This window comes from Abrus precatorius, unplaced genomic scaffold (assembly GCF_003935025.1).
Source record: "Abrus precatorius isolate BTA unplaced genomic scaffold, Abrus_2018 Scaffold3, whole genome shotgun sequence".
NCBI lineage: Eukaryota > Viridiplantae > Streptophyta > Magnoliopsida > Fabales > Fabaceae > Abrus > Abrus precatorius.
Window position 1 is genome coordinate 34,047,571 of NW_020874373.1, and position 19,569 is coordinate 34,067,139.

The following is a 19,569-nucleotide window of genomic DNA, read 5'->3' on the forward strand; positions in this document are numbered from 1 at the left end:
CTGTTATTTTCACCCATAGTCCCTTGAACATTACTTGCATGTTTTAAGTGCAATATAACTAGGTTTGTTGTTTTTTTTTTCTTTTTCAAGGACTTATATGTATTTTATTAAAGTATTAAGGATTAATCTATAAATATAGAAAAACCTATATATATACATATGAAAGAAAAAACTTTTATTATCAGTAGGCAAATTTAATTGAAAATTTTCTATTATTAGTTAATTTCCAGTAAACATGATCCTATTCACTAGCAAGGGTAGGAAAGTGAGCAGAGCTCTAATTTTGGTCCAATATAAATTAAAAAGAGTAACTTGATTATTCAACTCATCTTCAATAATAGAATAAATAGTAAAACTAGATAGTATATATTTATTATGAACCAAGATATCTTTCCAAAACCTGTACTTTTTTTTTTGTGAAAAACTACTCATGAGGGGCTATTAACTAATGAGTAGGGATGGAAATAGGCTAGGTCAGGCCGGGCTTTACCATAAATAGGTCTAGCTTATAACAAAATTATTAGGCCTGAGTTTAATCTGTTACCTGTTAAAAACTTTTTTTTCAGCCTGATTTGGCCTGTTTAGGTAGCTTAACTCGAGCTTGGAGCCTGTTAACAAAGTCTATTACAAAAAACAAATATCTTAATTTTAATGAAAATATAACTATTTTATTATTAAATTAGTTTACATATTTTTCTACTTTTCATCTGTGTTATTAATAATTATTAAATAATTGTAATAATTTTATAAATAATTTTTAAAATATTATTTAAGCACTAATTATAAATATTTCATATTAAATATATTTTTTTTATTTTTTTTATTTTTAAAATTATTAAATTATTAAATATTTTAATTTTTTTTAGAATCATATTTTATTTATTTAAAGACATCTTACATTTAATAAATAAAGTCATAGTAAACATATAAAATTAATCACAAAAGATAACATTCACAAAATTTGTTAAATCAGCTGAAAGAAAATTATTATATTTTAAAAATAAATAAATTTAAATTCAATGTAGTATATATATATATATATATATATATATATATATATATATAAAATAATTACAAAATATTTAATTTTATTTATTTATTTAATTTGTTATTTTAAATTAATAAATACATGTAAAATTAACAACACTATAACATTAATATAATATAGAAAAATATTATTGATACAATAAATTAAAATATAAATTGATAAATTATCTAATACTATTTGATGTTAAATTACTTTCATTACTATTGCAAAAATGCATAGAAGAATATGGTTGGCATTTAGGAAGTTCAGCGTGTGATGAAGTGACAATCTCCTTTGGACAATAAACTAAAGATGGCTTAATTCGAGATAAATTTAAAAGTTTCATTACTGATTATTACAAATCTTCAGTCGCCTATCACCCAACTATAATTAAACTTTGAAAAATATATTGAAACCTCTCGTTGGTTATTAATAAAAATATTTATCTTCTTTGAATAGAATATGATTCCAATGATACTATTTCTTTAGTTTTTAATGTTCAAAGTTATAATCATCTTTTTTTACTTTTATATTAACAAATTAAGAATATTTTTAGACATATTAAATTTGTTAAGTTTAATAATTTTTTTAGAGAAACTAACCAGAATGTTGATTGGTTGGCTAAAATAAATCCTGAATCTAAGTTTCCTTCTTCTAGTGTCTTTTTTGCTAGGACCTTTCCTAAGCCTTGATACTTTAGGGATTATATGGTCTAAGCCAATGGCTTAGTTTCTATGCCCCGTTAAAAAAAAAAAAAAAAAACCCTTTAATAACATGAGAAAAAAGAGAGATCCATTGATAATATTAAAAGTTGCTTAAATATTTCAAACAAAATATTTCTTTTTCCTTTGATGGCGTTTGCTTTATGAAGCTATTTTGATTTCCATCACGGAAAAGAGTAATGTATACAGATTGGAATTAAATTATTGTCTCAACCACACTTGGTAGTCTGATCCTTTGTCAACAAACTTCTGCCAGCTCCCTTCCAAATGGTTCTCCTTTGAGGGATTCCAATCGAACTGCCCAAGTTTCATTACAAGTGCATCACCAACCTGAGCTACATAACCTTCATTATTTGCATGGTATATCTTTATAGAGCTCCGGCAATGGATCCCAGCCCGTCTCCGAGCCTCAATCAACTCAGCGATCACATCATGGATGCCAAAATCATAGAAATGGTCATAAAATATCACAGGCTGCACAAAATTGAAACACGATAAAAATAAAATATGATAAATATGGGGCCTTGACGATCCGAAGAGTTGCGTAAACAAACAAATTACCCTTAATTTATTTTGTTAGTGGCAAACAAGAAACTACATTTTTTAAGCGGCCACAAAAACAGCTGTTTTTTAAGGGAAATCTTATCGAACTACCTTAAACAATGATAGTGAAGGGATTAGATGTTCTTGTATTAAGAACTTACAGTTCCAGGATGAGTCAAAATATATGCATATCCCTGCATTAGCTTATCACGTGGGAATGGCCAGTGACCCTGAAAGTAAAATGAAATGTTAAATCCATTTTCTTCATTCTCTAGCGTGGCCAGGTTGCAACTTGAGCATAAAAGGCAGTAATTGTTATGCAATATGGCTCAAAACATTACTGAGGAAAACAAAGATCACACTTTGTAATCAGTGGAAAACAAAGGAATTGTATATTACAACAGCTACAAACTTAAATAAGCTATGTTATTGTTATAAGAAACGGAAATTCAAGATACATGAAATGATTGGGACAGATCAAATTGAAGTATATAATTGGGGAGTTATAATATAGTTGGTAAATTAAGAATCGAGGATTATGATGAATGACTTAGACTATGTTGGTTTTAATCAACTATATAAACTGAATTCCTGGTGCTATGAACCACATCAACCAGAACCAACCACAGGAATATAAACAAAAAAGCTAACATTATGGTATAGTCAACAACCTCAATGCGATATGTTTCCCTTGCACACCTATATAATACCCAAGAGGCCAAGACTAAGACTGGTGGGCTTTTAAGTTCTCATTTGCTGGATACAAGGTGATACTCTTCTAGTCTAAATTCCATTATTTCCATATATTAACCCATGATACTGTCAGGACATAGGGGAGTGGGAAGTTAGTTAGGACAGCTAGGATATTAGTTAGTTAGCTAGCTAGAGGGGATTAGTAAGATAAATAATAGAAGGCTACAAGGGGAGAGGACTTATTTTGTTTTCTTACCATTTGGGAAACTATTCATTAGCTCTGTTGCAGAAAGGAGAAATCCCACGTGAAAGGGAAACCCTTGGAAGGAGAATTTCTCGTGGCATTCTTTTTCGTAATTAAGTAATCACTGCCAACCCATTACTTTCCTACTCTATGTTTTTTTTAAATCTCTCCTTGAGAAGGGTCCTAACTCCTAAAAAATGCTTTATGCATCATATTTCATCAGAGAAAGAGAGAGAGAGATTATACTTGTGTGGACCCAGTATCATGGTTCTCTAGGAATGTAACAGCACGAGAAGGCCACCATCCCATCACCCCTGTTGGTTTCCCTTGAGGATCTATCAGTCTCCAATATTCATTATGCAGAGCAGAATGAAGTATCCCCTGAAAAAGGATAACAAACAGAACAATAATCTTTAGACTGCAGAAAGATAATACTAAATTTTAGAATAAAATTTTCCATTTTTGTTCACCTGCCCCCTCCTCATGGCACAAAAAGAAAAATCAAAAACTTGGTCAAGAGAATTTCAACATGAGAAAAACTATGGTGGTAAAATAATAGGCATGTTGTCAATTGCAACATCAAAGTTTGAAATTTCACCCTGAGGTCAAATCTTTCATTTGAACAACAGAGCTTTACAAGATTAACAAAATGACATTAAACCTGGAAAAGCTCTTTCTCCTGCTTTGCATCTCATACGCAGACCTAACTCAAACTGAGTTCGTTGATATTTCTATTGTAAAACAGTTAGTTTCTAGTGAATTAACCTATTTGGCATAAATTAGGTTGTCCTCTCACATTGGATCAATTTTTCAGAATATATTTCAAAGATTCTGGCAGAAAAAAGCAGGCTATAACATACACCAGTCTGTCGTTCATGCTGTTTTTTGGTGGCATTTCAAAGGTGTCTCTCTTTACCAATGCATTTCTTATGGGATAAATTTGTATCAGCTGCTTCTCTCTGGTGCTATACTTGCAGCTGTTTCAAAGGAATTTCTATGACTGATGTCTGATGCGAAGGGAGATTGAAAAACCTTACGAGATATTTTGGCTTGCTGTTTTCTTTTAATTTCTTTTTCTGGATATTTCTTTTCCTCCCTCAGGATGTATATTCTTATTTTTATTAAATACATTCTTCCTATATGTGTTCTTTCTCCAGATTTCCACATAAGTTCGTCCTCCAACTGAACATTTATCCAACAAAACAAAATTTATATTCATAATCACAAAAAAAATAATATAACTTAACAGTTTGATGCCACTTGTTCTTCTATAGAGAGCAATTTGACACCACTTGACTTAAGTACATCTTTTTATCAATCATCCAAAGAATATCATCATTTAAGCCCTTGCTATATTCTAGAAGGATTAAAGTTGAAAAGGGGATAAATGCACGTCTACAGGACATGTCAAGCTCAGATAATCCGTTTTGCACGACTGAACTGTAACTTACATCTCTTTAAAATTATATTTTCCCCAATAGAAAGCTTCTGGATCTACTAAGATCACCAAGAAACTTCATTAACTGATGTCAAATATAGAGTACCTTTGTTGTGATATCAAATGCAGACGAAGTGCCACCAGTTGCATTGATCCAATTAATTATCCGCTGCCGATGAGCATCTATTTATTATAAATGTCACAAATAGCTTTTAAGGCAATGATAAAAAAATATTATATATTGGAAATATTTCAGTAGGACCAAGAGATAATAAATAAGCAGAAAATATCACATAATTAGTCTGAACACTTACGAAGGTACTACAAGATTTCTTGAGGCAAACACAATATTCAACCAGCATTACTAGTAATATTAAATGAGTCTATGAGCAGTGAACAATAACCTTGGTTGTAACACAAACTTCCATGTTCATAAGCCAAGCTGTCCCAATATTCTCCAATAGCAAACACGGGATTTGATGCTTCAATATATTCTTTTACATATGTACCAGAGAAGCCTCTGCAAACAGCATGGAGTTATCAATTTTTCATTAGAAGAAGCTAGTTATCACACAAAAAGAACTAGATTTATCTTGCCAAGTTCCACTTGATAAAAACTAAAGATGTGTAGCATATAGCAAACGCAGTACTGAAACATTTTAGATTTTTGGCTCTTTTGAACATATTATTCACACATTTTTTTTATTCACTCATGACACCATTTATATGAGATATGAAGATAGGCCTTTCCTATTAACAATTTCACTATTTAGCTTCACAATTTTCAGTTTGAAACTAAAAATATAACAATATTCTGGTAAGAAAGTTCCCTTAAAGACATATTTCAGAGAAACAGGTCTTTTTCTTTTTTTTTTTTTCTTTGAAGAGCATGCTGCTGACAACTAGTAAGAACTCTAATTTAGAATTCAACGGCTAGTTTTTATTGAAGAAAAAATTTACCTCAAATATTTAACTATTAAGAAGGACCACAGAATGGTTTACGACTCTAACATGCCCTGGCATAATAGACCAACCATTGGGCTTGAAATGTGGTTAAAAAGCTCCGTTTATGCTGAAACTAAAGGCTGCTTGAATTTTTAGTGAGAGTGTCAAGGATTGAATTCTATACCACTTGGTTTATTTCTGTCTCTCTCCAACTACATTGCTGCAGTGGCTACAGAAGAATTACTTATCAACTAGGTGATAGTTAGAAAAACAAAATTTGCTTTCATCAAGCACTATACACAAGACATGGACTTGTTGCATCAATCACAAGAGTGGATGGTCATTGATTACATTTACTTTGACTTAGTAAATTATTCTAATTATTTTCTTCAATTACTCATAATATATATTGTGATAAAAGCAATTTAGTAGGACTTAATGGGTAAAGAAATTGTTCCAACACCTTAATACACTTGAGCATAAAAAAATACCTAACAAAGTCAAGACGCCATCCATCAAAACCTATATCATTGCGAAGCCAGTTCAACCACCCCTTGATATCTTTCCGTACAAAGTCCTGAGAATGATCAATATTTGGTGCAGCATGGAAGATATCACCTACATATAGCATGAAAAAAGTCTACAGATAAGGAAGACCTAATCATCACTGTAGTAAATGGTAAAGATAAAGTATTCTGCAGTCTTATATTGTGGAAAAGGTGCCATAATTTTGTCTTCCATCTCAGGGAAATATGACAAGTGGAATGTACTGTTTTTAGGACCAGGTCAACCTTGGTCGAAAAGATGCAAACACTCAAACAAGTTACAAAATAATGGTTTCTCCAGATTTTTCAATTTTTTCATCATACTAATTTGATTAAAACAGCAAAAATGTGTCTCATATGTAAATTATTTATTAAAAAAACAAGATTGAACTAGCACATCTGCGGGAGTATAGATAAATATACCACTTGAAGGATTTCCACGCCCCTCAAAATTTGGATCATCACATACAATTGCTTCAGGTCCCCATGCAAGCTTGCCACCAAAAATGTTCCAAACACCATTAGGACTCTGAAACAAGTAAAATTTGTTAATTTTCAGCCACTTAATGGCACATGTTATTAATTGTGCCTTTTAAAGAGATTTCCCCAACTGGAGTTTCATATATTTAACAGATAAAAGAAGAAAAGACAATTTGCATAAATTTCTGTCTACAATTATTCTCAATGATTACATTATATATATAGTTTGTACAAAAGAATTGGTGTGACCTAAAAACTTTTGAGGATAAAGGCATATTTTGTACTATCTATTGACAGCTCATTGTTGCTCTAGAATGTTCACTAAAAGGAATAACAGAAATGAAAAATAAAAAAGATTCCTCTGCTGTGCTGCCATTTTGTTATGCTAATTATGTGGTGTTTAAACCAGAATTATAAGGCTCTTCTATTAGCCCCCCACAAGCTGGAGGTGAAAAAATGTTTTGTAACTGCAGCTTGGATAAATTCAGCTTGAAGGAATGTGGAGGTAAGGCTTTTGTGAAGATGTCCGCGAGCTGATTAGCAGAAGGAACAGGAAGCAGTGTCATCAAGCCTTCTTGGGATTTCTCACGCACAATGTGACAATCTATATCCAGATGTTTCGTTCTTTCATGAAACACTGGATTGGCAGCAATGTGAAGGGCACTGTTATTGTCACAGTAAAGTAGGAAAATCTGATAAAGGGAAATATGGAGATCTCGGAGCAAGTAAATGATCCATTGTAACTCGCAAGTAGATGAAGCGAGGGCTCTATATTCAGCCTCGGAGGATGATCGGGACACAGTGGTTTGTTTCTTAGTTTTCCATGAGACAAAGAAACTTCCAATAAAAAAAACAATACCCTGTGATTGAACGTCTTGAGTCCACACAGGTGGCCCAATCAGCGTCGCTAAGGCCAGAAACTTGAGTAGGACAGATTCTAAGGAAGAAGAGACCTGTACCCGGACAACCTTTAAGGTAACGAAGAACACGCATAGCTGCAGCATGATGAGCTTTGGTGGGCTTGGACATGAATTGACTCAGCTGTTGTGTTGCAAAAGCAAGATCAGGGCGAGTATTCGTCAAATACACCAATTTGCCAACAAGGCGCCTATATGGCAATGGATCATCAAGATAGTCAGAAACATCATTGTGAAGCCTAAGAGTACTGTCCATTGGAGTGGAGGAGGGTTTGCATCCAAGCATTCCTGAATCTATAAGCAAGTCTAAGCAGTACTTGCGTTGACAAAGCGAAATTCCCTTTGAAGAGTGAGTCACTTCAATTCCGAGGAAGTACTTTAGCTTTCCTAAATCCTTGATATGAAAATTGCTATGAAGAATATGCTTAATGTGGTTGATTTCTTCAACAGAGTTACCGGTTAGCACAATATCATCTACATATATTATCAAAGCAGTGAAATTTGAACCATGTCTCTTGGTGAAGAGACTATGGTCAGCATGAGCTTGTTTATAACCACATGTCAACAACAAATTAGATAACTTTTCGTATCATTTTCTACTTGATTGCTTCAGCCCGTAGAGGGATTTGCGCAATTTGCAACTCTGACCAGAATGGTATCCTGATAAGTCCGGTGGCATCTCCATGTAGACATCCTCCACAAGGTCTCCATGGAGGAAAGCATTACTTACATCTAATTGTTGGATGTGCCAGTGGTTGATAGAAGCTAAGGCAAGGACTATACGAACAATGGTCATTTTGACAACCGGGGAGAATGTTTCGAAATAGTCGATGCCCTCAATTTGTGAATACCCCTTTGCTACCAATCGCGCTTTGTAGCGCTCTATGCTTCCATCAGGCAGCCTCTTGATTTTGTATACCCACTTGCAACCTATGGGTCGAACATAGTGAGGAGTCTCAACCACATCCCAAGTGTGATTCAACTCGAGGGTTTTGATCTCACATTGCATGGCGTCACGCCAACACTAGTGCTTTACTGCTTCGTAGAAACTGGCGGGCTCACGCTCAAAAGATATGGCCATGAGAAAACGATGATGGGAAGGAGAGATATTAGTATATGAGAGAAAGCTTTGAATCGGATGTGAGCACCTTGTGGATGATTGTGCGGACTTAAGGAAAGGAAGCTTGTACTGATATTCGGAAAGGTATGGAGGAGGATGGGTGTCGCGTTCTGAACGGCGCGGTGGTGGCACGGCAATTGGGGACAGTGTGTGGCGGGCTGGAATTTCTGGTAAAGTGGAGTTAGGGTTGGAGGTCGCAGTTTCAGGGAAAAGGGAGAAGCTTCGTTCTAGTGAAGGTGAAAGCGTGTTGGGGTTGGGGCTTTGAGGTTCTAAGGCCTTTCTGGGTAGTGTGTTTGGAGAATCTGGATTTGGTTCTATGGATAGGGTATGTTGGGTTATGGGTGTAGAGAGTGATGGAGGTGTGTGGAAAGGAAAAACTGTTTCATGGAAGACAACATTTCTAGAAATGAATGTTTCTCTTGTATTAATGTCCAGAATAACATATCCTTTTGTACCGTTTTGAAAACCCAAAAAAACACCTTTTTTAGATTGAGGTTCAAATTTATGAATTTGATTGTGAGTAGATGCATAACATAAACAACCAAAGATTTTGATCATAGAAAAATCGGGTGTAACTTTATTTAGAAGTTCAAAAGGCGTTTTATAGGAAATGATGGGTGAGGGAACGCGGTTAATGAGAAAAATAACATGTTTGATAGCATAGGACCAAAAATTTGATGGAATTTTGGATTGAAACATGATGGCCCTAGCAACATTGAGAATGTGTTGATGTTTGCGTTCCACTCTCCCATTTTGTTGAGGTGTGTAAACACAACTAGTTTGATGTATTATTCCTTTAGAATTAAAAAGATCTTTTAGAAAAAGTTTCAGTCCATTGTCGGATCGGATACATTTAATTTTGGTTTCAAATTGATTTTCAACCAAGTTAATAAAATTTTGTATATGTGTTTTTACTTCACTTTTTGATTTTAATAAAACAACCCATGTGTATCTGCTAAAATCATCAAGTATAGTAAGAAAATATTTGTGCCCATGAATAGATATTTTGGAAAAGGGGCCTCAAATATCCATGTGAATCAAATCAAAAATCTTAGAACCTCTACTAAAGCTAGGAGAATAAGGCAACTTCTTTTGTTTAGCTAAATGACAAATGTCACAAATTTCATTAGAACCCTTTGAAATAAAAGGAAATTGTTAATTCAAGACATTAAGACGGCTACTAGATAAATGTCCTAATCTAAAGTGCCAAAGGTTGGAGTTATTGATGGTGGTGGCAGTAGCATTATTGGTAGATGGGCTCCTTTCCTTTCCGATTGTCAAGTGAAAAAGTCCTTCCTTTAAGTTAGCCGAACCAATCATCCTCAATGTGTTCATGTCCTGTATTTGACAAAGGATATTAGAGAATTCATTTGAAAAAATTATACGGCAAGGAGCAGTAGTTAATAATTTAGGAAGAGATAATAAATTAAAAGTAAAGTTTGGAACAAAAAGAACGTCATGGATAATGAAATCTGGAGAGAATTGTATGCTTCCGGATATATGGACCTGAACAGTAGACCCATTTGGTAGATTGATGTTTAATGGCTTAATTTCAGAATATTTAAAAAAATGATCTAATGAAGTTGTTATGTGATCAGTGGCTCCAGAATCAATTATCCATGGTGTGGTGTGTGAAAATTTATTAAGTGTGTGTGTGGTGTTAATGGAAAAGATAAACCTACTGCCAAAACCAGAGTTGTGAGATTGGTTTGGGCTTGAGTGCGAGATTGGCCCTTGAAGGGATTTCTGAGTTTCCCCCACTAAATCCGCAGGCTTTGTTCAGAAGACTCATTAGTTGTTGGAATTGGGCCATAGTAATGTGAAGACCTTGGCCCAGAGTTGAAGTGTCTTTTCTTTCTCCTTCTAGGGCCGGCGCAACATCTGAAGAGGAAGAGGCAGTAACGTTGTTCACGGTGCCTCCGGCGGTTGTGCCGCTGCCACCAAAGGTGTTCTTGTTGTTGAAAGGGCGTGACTTTCCTGGATATTTGGGATGTCCAGGAGGATAGCCAAACTTGGTATAACATACATCGCTGCTATGTCCAACACGATCGCAATGGATGCACTTTGTCGGAGTAATGTTGTTTTTCTGGAAGCACGAATCAATAGTGTGTCCGAGGCGGCCACAGAATTCACATTTGCGAGTTTGTTTTGTCCCCCCTTGCTGTGGATGGCCTCGGCCTTTACCAGAGACAGAATTGATGAAGGGATTGGTTTCCATGGAAGAAAAAGATGGGTTATGCTATTGGCACTCATGTTGGATTATCTTGGAAAAAACACGATTAGCAGAGGGAAGAGGGTCAAGTAATAAGATTTGTGAGCGAACCATGGCGAAACAATCGTCAAGTCCTTTCAGAAAACGGATGATGAAATCCTGTGAATGGTAGGTGCGAGCAAAGCAAGAACAAGGGGTTAGAGTTCGGTAGTTGTCCAACTCTTCCCAGAGTGATTTCAGAGAGGTGTAGTAGTCAGTGACGAAGAGCGCACCTTGTTTGAGAGAATAGATTTCTTCCTGTAACTCAGCGACACGAAGCAAATCTCCCTGAGAAAAACGTTCGTGAAGGTCAGTCCAGACATCAGTGGCTCGCTCAAAAAACACAACACTTTGAGCGATTGAAGGAGAAAGGGAATTGAGAATCCATGACATTAACAGGGTGTTACATCTTTCTCAAGAGGGGTATAAGGGATTGGTGGTTTCTGGGATGGGGATGGCGCCATTGAGAAAGCCCATTTTTTAGAAATAAGGGTCATTCGAAAGGAACGGGACCATGACTGGAAATTGTTGGCAGAGAGAGGTGGAGAAACCACAACAGATGAAGGGCTCTCACTTGGGTGTATGTAGAAGGGGCTTGAAGGATTTTGGCTAGGATCAACAAAGGGAGGAGGAGGTGAAATGTCTTCCTCCTCATTTCCAGAGGAGCATGAATCGGCCATGAAAGAAGTAAGCTAGAAAAGCTTGAACCTTTAGAGGGCTCTTGATACCATAACAGATAAAAGAAGAAAAGACAATTTGCATAAATTTCTGTCTACAATGATTCTCAATTATTACATTATATATATAGTCTGTACAAAAGAATTGGTATGACCTAAAAACTTTTGAGAATAAAGACATATTTTGTACTATCTATTGACAGCTCATTGTTGCTCTAGAATGTTCACTAAAAGGAATAACAGAAATAAAAAATAGAAAAGATTCCTCTGCTGTGTTGCCATTCTGTTATGCTAATTATGTGGTGTTTAAACTAGAATTATAAGGCTCTTCTATTAATATTATTGTTTGATATAAATATCAAATAATACTAGATCAAAGCAATCATAGGCAAACTTGCATGTCCAGACATAGACTGCCTATACTAACAAATTTCTGCAAAGTTTAGAATTAAGTGAATGCAAAAATAGAGCTTGCAGAAAAGTCTCTAATTTTAGGTGTTAATATTGGTTTATTAGTAATGAAATAGTGAATGACATTTTGAGTCAATGCAATGAGCTGAATTAGATAAATGACTAATAAGTAGCATCATATTCCCTAATGCCAAGAATCAACTTTCTAAAAGCTTAAGCTGTTAAGTGCATAATACAAATAGCTTTTCATCTCCAACAACTCATAAGAGTCATTTGAACTTAAAGTATGGACACTGGACAAATCACAGATCAACTTTGAGCTGGAATTTAATTTATTTATGAAGAATGGAGGAAGCAAGGGCAGACCACTTGGTCATATTATATGGTGGGGCTTCTGGAGTCTCAAAAATGACAAAAATGCACTAGACCTAAAACCCTAAGTTGTCAAGCAAGGATTCAAGAATCTCTTTCATGTGTCTTACTCACCCATCGTGTTGCATGAAATGAGGACAAAACACAAACTTAAAACTATCTCATGCTAGAACAAAACATTACTTTATACCAGAACCTTTAACTATAAAATTGGAGCAAATAAGGGTCACTCTTTAAATAAAAAACTTTGCTCGCTCTTAAACTCTTCAAACAACCATAATATCCTTGAAGTTAAAACTCTTCATCAACAATCCAAAAACATGCTTATAAACTTTCACAGAAAATAAAAACAAGAATTCATGCTAAACAATAATTTACCTGTTTTTGTGCACATCGATGATTAAGTACAACATCTCCCAAGGCCTATTTACAAAGGAAATGTTTTTACCAAAATTACAACAATATTAAGCATTTGATTGAAAATTTAAACACAGGAAAACAATTTGAGTACACAGAAGAAGTCAAAGTGTCAAACAGTTAGCAGAAAAATATAACCATTTGTCCAATAGAACCAGTTTAAACATATAAATCAGTTTGTGCAACAGGGAAACCCACATACGATGAAATGAAACTCAGTGAAATCATCAAATTATTTCCTTATAGCATTCAGCAATAACTGATTTTATGCGTGTCTTGTCATTAAAGAGGTACTTTTTTTTCCTTTATTAAAATAAGGTTGTCATTTAAAGATAACCATGATGTATTGTGATTCCCACACAATTTATTTTAAGAACATAACTGAGATATCAAATGACTTAACATTCTTCCTACCACCAAATAATTTAAAATAATGAATTAATTAATTCCAAGAATCAAACAGTTTCCTTATTTGTAATTCAAACAATATAATTTAACAGAGAATATATTGTCTGCAGGAGAAATGTAAATTTGAGAGGGGAGGGGAGGGGGGGAGGGAATTGAACTAATCACTTTTGGACACTCAAAGCCCATAAAACTTTATATTAATGTAAGATTTGAAGAAATCAGTTGCCTACAATACATCTTCAAGCATTCAATTTTTCAAAATTAGCAGCACAACTTACCAGCAGATCTTGAGAATGCATTTCCTCTATACAGTATTTAAGCTCTTCCACAGAACCATAGGATGAATTCAAGTTGTAAAGATCAGAAGGCATATAACCTGCATATAGTTATAGTTTATACTGTTTATGTATGTTCTGTCACTGGTTGATCATGTTATCCTATAAAATAAATTTGTTTGGCAATAAATTTAAAAAAGGTTCCATTATAGGATGAAAATTAAAAAGAAAATCTTGCTGCCAGACCTCTTGGGAAAAGAATAAAGCATGCAAAAAATTAGATGTCATGAGGATTAATAATCTTACATTTAGTATGCATTTATTTATAAGCTATCCAAATTCCAAAGTACAAAGTAGTATGCTAATCTTAGATCAAATATACTATATACTATTTTTACTCCTTTTTTTAACACATTTACAGAAAAATAAGAAAACACAAATTAAAAAGACTTTGGATATGCTCTTAGTGCAATGACAATATCGCATGGTGCTAGTGAATATAAGGTAGCCAAACCATGCTTTACATAGAAGATGACTAGATACATGATTGAACACATGGACTAATATAAAGAATTATGAGTTTGCAACATGTCAAATCTAATGAACAAATTTTAAGATATAGGAAGAGACAACAGTTCAAATAAATGGAACAGATTTTCTGGGAAAGACCTGACTGGCTTGTTTATGAAAAAAGTTGTATCATTTTTCAGACAAATAAAGCTAAATGTTTTGCTTAGTTGAGTTGAAAGAAATCATACGCTGTAGAAAAAAATTTATTGTTATGCCTAATATGAATATATAACGGTATTATACTTTGAAGTTAATGCGAGATGACTGTAACACCATCAGCATCGTCTTAAATTTAGACAGACAAAAATATGACATGTACGCACATGATCACACAATCCATATTATTCAGATTGTTTTGTCATATATAAATAGATCTACAAGCCAAATAAAAAGGGAAAAAATGAAATAAAGTCTTCTACTAAGATCATAGGATGCCTCTTCAAGTCCCATGGAATTGATAGTCAAGGACATTGATGAAAGAATACAGAAGAAGTAAGTCAAACCTTGAGGAGAAACAGATTCTGTTGGTGGTGGCAACCACACTGCTGTCACCCCACAATGAGATAAATCAGCAGCTTTATTTGCTAATTCCAGATACCAGCGCCTTCTCCAGCTCTCCCAGTTAAAACCTTGAAACTTGAGTAAAATAAAAATTCATTAAAGATATTTGTTTCTGCTTCTTTTACTTGCTACTGTAAGAAGTAAATACATGCAACAGAAATTGAAGATAAAGAATACTTGCAATATCAAGAGTCAATGAACAACAGCAGACAGAATCATACAAATAAAACAATGTATGCGATATAATGAAATGAATGGTAATTTAGTCAAATCACTGAGTAAATTGGCATATAGTGTATAAGCACTAAATGCTTTAGTGTTTCTACATGCATAGTATTGCAGTTGATGGTCTTAATTATTGTAGAATACTACACTATCGATAATAAAAAAAAAAAAATACAACTTAGAAATAATCTAGATGAGAGATCACTTAAATTGGAATAACCACAAGTTACATACTACAAGGGGGGAAAACAGCACACTCGATAACTATGATCGTCAGATCTGAGCAACTCAGCATTTGCAGCTAATATAACACAATCTGACAATTTTTGGATAAGTAGATGTACTAACCACAATCTCATGTCCTGTTCCTGTTCCTGGCTCTGCATTGAAGTTATATCAATTTTTTAATGCCAGAAGTGGACCATATAAACAAAAATCTTCCCAAATCAATTTTTATATTTAATTTCAATAAATGCACTAAAACAGAGCACATTGACCTAGTTTTGTTTGTTCAGGGGCTCTCTGCCACTGTATAGTCTTCCGTTGAAGAGCACGCTCCAATGCCTTCCGCTTTCTCTCAATTGTTTCTCTTTCAAAAACATGTTCAATTAAAGCATCCCCTTCCTTTGGCTTTTCTCGAGCAATGGACCACACTTCATCCACTTTAGGCAACTCCAAGGATCTGAACTTTGATGTCAATGCTTCAGCTACATCAATCTTTCTTGGTGGAAATTTGGGAGAGACAGCGTTAATCCTTCTTGCCATCCACTGAGGTATCTCTCTACGAGGACCATCACTAAGTAGTTTCCACTTTTGAGAATCAACATCTGTCAAAAGATCTATTCGTCCCCCATTAACAACATAAATAGAATCTTCATCTTGAAGCCTTTCCTTCAATAGCAATGATTCAGCCATTTCAGCTCTCTGTCTCCACATCTTCAAAGCATCTTCTGCTGCCTTTAATGACCTCTGCAGTGCTTCACATCTTCTTAGGTAGGCATGATCTTTAGAATGGACCACTTCTTTTGCAGCTTCAACAGTAGCCTTGATGTTTTTCAAGTCAGTCTTTAAAGCCTTGGAAATTGCCTTGGTCCTTTCTGCCACATCTTTCTTCACTTTTTCCAACAATGAATTCATCTCCTCCTCCTGCTTGAGAGTTTTTTCTCTGCTTGACTCCTGAAGATCAAGCAAAGCTTTCTCTGCATCATTTGCTCTTTGTTCAAATGCCTGTAGCTGTAGTCTGGTGTGCTCCAATTCTAACTTCAGTTTATCAGCCTCATTTCTTGCAATTATCAATTGAGTTTCTATATCACTTACTATTCCCTGTAACTTTATATTTTCTGCCTGGACAGTGGCAAATTCAGTAAATGGAGATGTACTATCGATAAATGTTTCCATGGACTTTTTTGCAAGTTCCCCTGCTTCCTCTGCCACAACTAGAGCCTTCTCTATAGCATATTTTGATTTCTCCACTATGGATGATATGGTACCCTCAGTTGCATCCTTAATTTGCTTTTCAATCATATGAGCTGTTTCAGCAGCTGTGGTTTCAGCAGATGAAATTCTGAGTTGAGCATCTTCTAGAATATGAGAAGTTGCCTGCTGGAAAGCAACCTCTGCTAATTTTTCAACCTGCACAGCAAGATCAACAGCATCTTGTTTGGCAAGGACCAGCTTAGATTCCAAAGTGAACTTCTCATCCACTGATTCCTCCAGATTTTTCTGGAAAAGAGATTTGGCAGCCTCAAGTTCTGCTATAGCTACTTCTTTGTCATGTAAAATGGTAGTGATGTATTCCTGTTTTTTAGCCTCAGAACGAGCGAGTTCTTCAAGCAACCGATCTCTCTCTTTCTCAATAGCCTCTTGTCTGAGTAGTGCCTCTGAAAGAGCTTTTTTAGCTATCATTAACTCATCTTCTATTCCTATGACTTCATTTCCTCCTGAATAACCATCTTTATCAACAACTAAATCCGTGAATATGTCATCTGAATCATTCTGTCACAGGAAGAGGATAAGTATAGGTCACTCCCCACTATCAAAAAGCATGACCTCTTGTCATTTATACATACTTAATAGAATATCATTGAAAACTTGGTTGTCTTTCTGAAACTCAATTATTCAAGAGCTAGTTATAGGCTTAACAGATGAATTCAACTATACAGGTCTGTACTAGATTAATAATGAGATAGAATTTCCAAGTATAGAGTGTAAAACAAATAGAGAGGCAAAAAGTGTGGTTATAGAAGTGATGCAAATTAAGAAGTAAAAATAGGATAAATTACAAATAACACAAACATGGTTGTAGTGGCACTCAACTTCGCACACTAATGGTTCTACATCTCAAACCTTGATTCAAAGTGCCTTATTCTGTTACCAAAACCACCACCTACTCTTACAGTCTTACTATTTTGACATTAAGTATAATTTAAATGCGTAAGTGTAACAGAGAAACTACATACAAGAAAAATTACAACTTTAAACCATATGTGAGTAGTGTGGGCAACCCTAAATAACATGTGCATTATTTGTAATTAACCAAAACTTATATCAACATAAGTGGTAAGGCTAGTCAAGTTCTAGATAGATGTAAAATGGTTTGGAGAGAGCAAGAAAAGGCCAGCGACAAGGAATGATAATAAGGTGAAGTCCAAATAAAAAAATGTTCAAAATATTCATTTTTATTTATGAAGTATTCTCTAAAGTAACACTTTGAATGATTATTGTTCCTTTACATGGTAAATATTAAATTCTTTTCAGCAATCTTACCAAATAATTTTCCAAAGGGTTTTTTAAAACTTAAAAGTATACAGCTGAAAAGCAAAATGCCCTTATGAAAAGTGTCAATGACATTTTATTTAGCTAATTCCAAAATGCTATGACTAGATTAAACTTCCTATCATTATAGCGCACTACTATAACCTTATAAGTTAATCTTCTCCATATTGATGAACATCCACTAAATTTGTGTCTTAGTTCAAGAAGCAGGTCCATCCATCCTAAGCAATATACACAAGGAAAACTCCTTACTGTGTGGGAAAAAACTAAGTGTGCTGATTTGGAGATCCTCTTGTCACCAAAGAAATGATTTCTGCCAAAAAAATTAACAAGGAAGATTAAGGCATATACTTCAATAATAATTACACAAGTTAGACAGGGAAAGCTTTGCACCACTCAACTCAGTTGAACAAAATGAACACAAAAATACAACACAATATAACTTCTGTAAGCAAACCTGTTTCTAATTGATCTAGTTGAAGCTATTTTACTGATCAAAGAATGTTTGGGAATAAAGGAACAGCGTGGAAAAAATCCAAATGCCGCATCAGGCAACAGAGCAGCTCCCATTTTATTCCTGTATATGATACAATCAATTCATATGACATTAAGCTTCTGTAAAGTAACAATAACACCACAACTCCACAAACGACTTTTCCTAACCTTCCTTTTATGTTTCTTATCTCTTTAACCTTACATCCAGAGCCATCAACAACAATTATCTGAAAATGAAAAACTGAAAAAAAAAAAACGATGATAATTAGTTAATAACAGCAAAGTTGCAACTGAATCAAATTTTGGAAAATATGGGAAATGCAACTTCATAATTAAAATAAGCGAGTTTGGATTTTTCTTCTTTACCTTAAACAAAACGCGTAGAGTCTTCTTTATTTTATATTTTTTTTAAAAATAGTATGAATTGAAAAGAGCGAATTATTGTATGTTGAAGGTCATTGCGAAGTTGGGATGGCACGTAGAGGAGAGAGATGGCAATGGCGCGGACAACGAGAAGTTTTCACGGCCAGAAAGTTGAATAGCGAAAAGTGTGTGGAAGGGAAAAGTAAATCCATAAAGTGACGTAAGAGTCACGTTCAGAGTCAAATCTTAAGAAAAAGCGGTAAAAGCCAGAAAACAATTAAAAAGTCCCTAACTCAAAAAAGTCCTTTTCTAATTGAAATTATATAAAGTTAGTTTAATATTGATAAATTCTTAAAAGTTATGATGGAGCTTTTGCATTTAAAAATTAATAATTTTTATTGGACAACTTTTAAAAACAAGTTGGAGGATTCAGTAATCAACTTTGGCATTTTATAGTAAGAGAATATTAATTACAAAACTACTCACGTATTTATTTCATTGGGTAGTATCTTAATTACTTGTTATTTTATACTTACAAAACTTTATTTGGTCTCGGATTTGTTTTACAGAAAATATTACTGTTATTATAGATTTCTACAATATAATTCTTAATCTCACTATTTAATTATGCACTGTTAAATTGAACTGTACTAATATTTATCTGTTGATTCAAATTCTACCTATCACTTCACTAATTGAGGCTAGTAAATTTTCATTTTTTTTTAAGTTTTACAAGCATGATATCATGATAATTTTATAGGTACTTTAATAAGATTTTACTTCACATAAATTAGTTAAAATAAATTTTTGTGAAATATCATTTAAGTCATTAACAAATTAGACTAATTGTGAAAATTTTAACCAATTTATGTGAAGTCAAATCTTATTTTAGTACCTACAATGTGATTCTTATAGATTAACTTTATTATTTTGATTCCCTCTAAGTTAAAGCTTCTATTATTTAAATTTCTCAATCTAAATAATGAAAGTGAATTGGACGTGGGTTAAACTGAAAATATTAAGAAATTAAACTTTGAAGGATCAAATTAATTAAAAAATAACCAGTCTCCAAATATTATTTTATAAATAGTTTGA

At 34.0% G+C, this 19,569-nt stretch overlaps 1 protein-coding gene across 4 annotated transcripts; it reads right to left on the reverse strand.

Annotated features, from left to right (window-relative positions):
* Positions 1-1,800: 1,800 nt before the first annotated feature.
* On the reverse strand, positions 1,801-18,708 carry LOC113861187. 4 transcript variants are annotated; one of them, XM_027493843.1, is made up of 16 exons: positions 18,478-18,708; positions 18,280-18,352; positions 18,074-18,193; positions 17,869-17,929; positions 15,339-16,836; positions 15,190-15,221; positions 14,559-14,691; positions 13,489-13,586; positions 12,764-12,808; positions 6,581-6,686; positions 6,104-6,230; positions 5,072-5,187; positions 4,774-4,850; positions 3,476-3,610; positions 2,454-2,522; positions 1,801-2,223 (listed from the first exon to the last, which is right to left on the reverse strand). In XM_027493843.1, the coding sequence occupies exons 3-16, from the start codon at positions 18,184-18,186 to the stop codon at positions 1,951-1,953; spliced, it is 2,883 nt and encodes a 960-aa protein (XP_027349644.1). In that variant the 5' UTR covers positions 18,187-18,193; positions 18,280-18,352; positions 18,478-18,708; the 3' UTR covers positions 1,801-1,950. The 4 variants fall into 4 exon arrangements, with proteins under 4 accessions (XP_027349644.1, XP_027349643.1, XP_027349645.1 ...); XM_027493842.1 differs by having other exon boundaries at positions 17,761-17,929; positions 18,478-18,676; XM_027493844.1 differs by lacking the exon at positions 18,478-18,708 and having other exon boundaries at positions 1,804-2,223; positions 18,280-18,407.
* Between the last annotated feature and the right edge of the window lie 861 nt (positions 18,709-19,569).

Bases quoted from the DNA above. Each gene is read 5' to 3' on its own strand.
- LOC113861187 (XM_027493842.1), bottom strand. From the start codon at position 18,186: ATGGGAGCTGCTCTGTTGCCTGATGCGGCATTTGGATTTTTTCCACGC. The intron at 15,222-15,338 runs GTCAATGTGCTC...ACTTCAATGCAG, and splicing joins CCCTGAACAAACAAAACTAG to AGCCAGGAACAGGAACAGGA. The intron at 6,231-6,580 runs GTATATTTATCT...TGCTATATGTAG, and splicing joins GCGTGGAAATCCTTCAAGTG to GTGATATCTTCCATGCTGCA.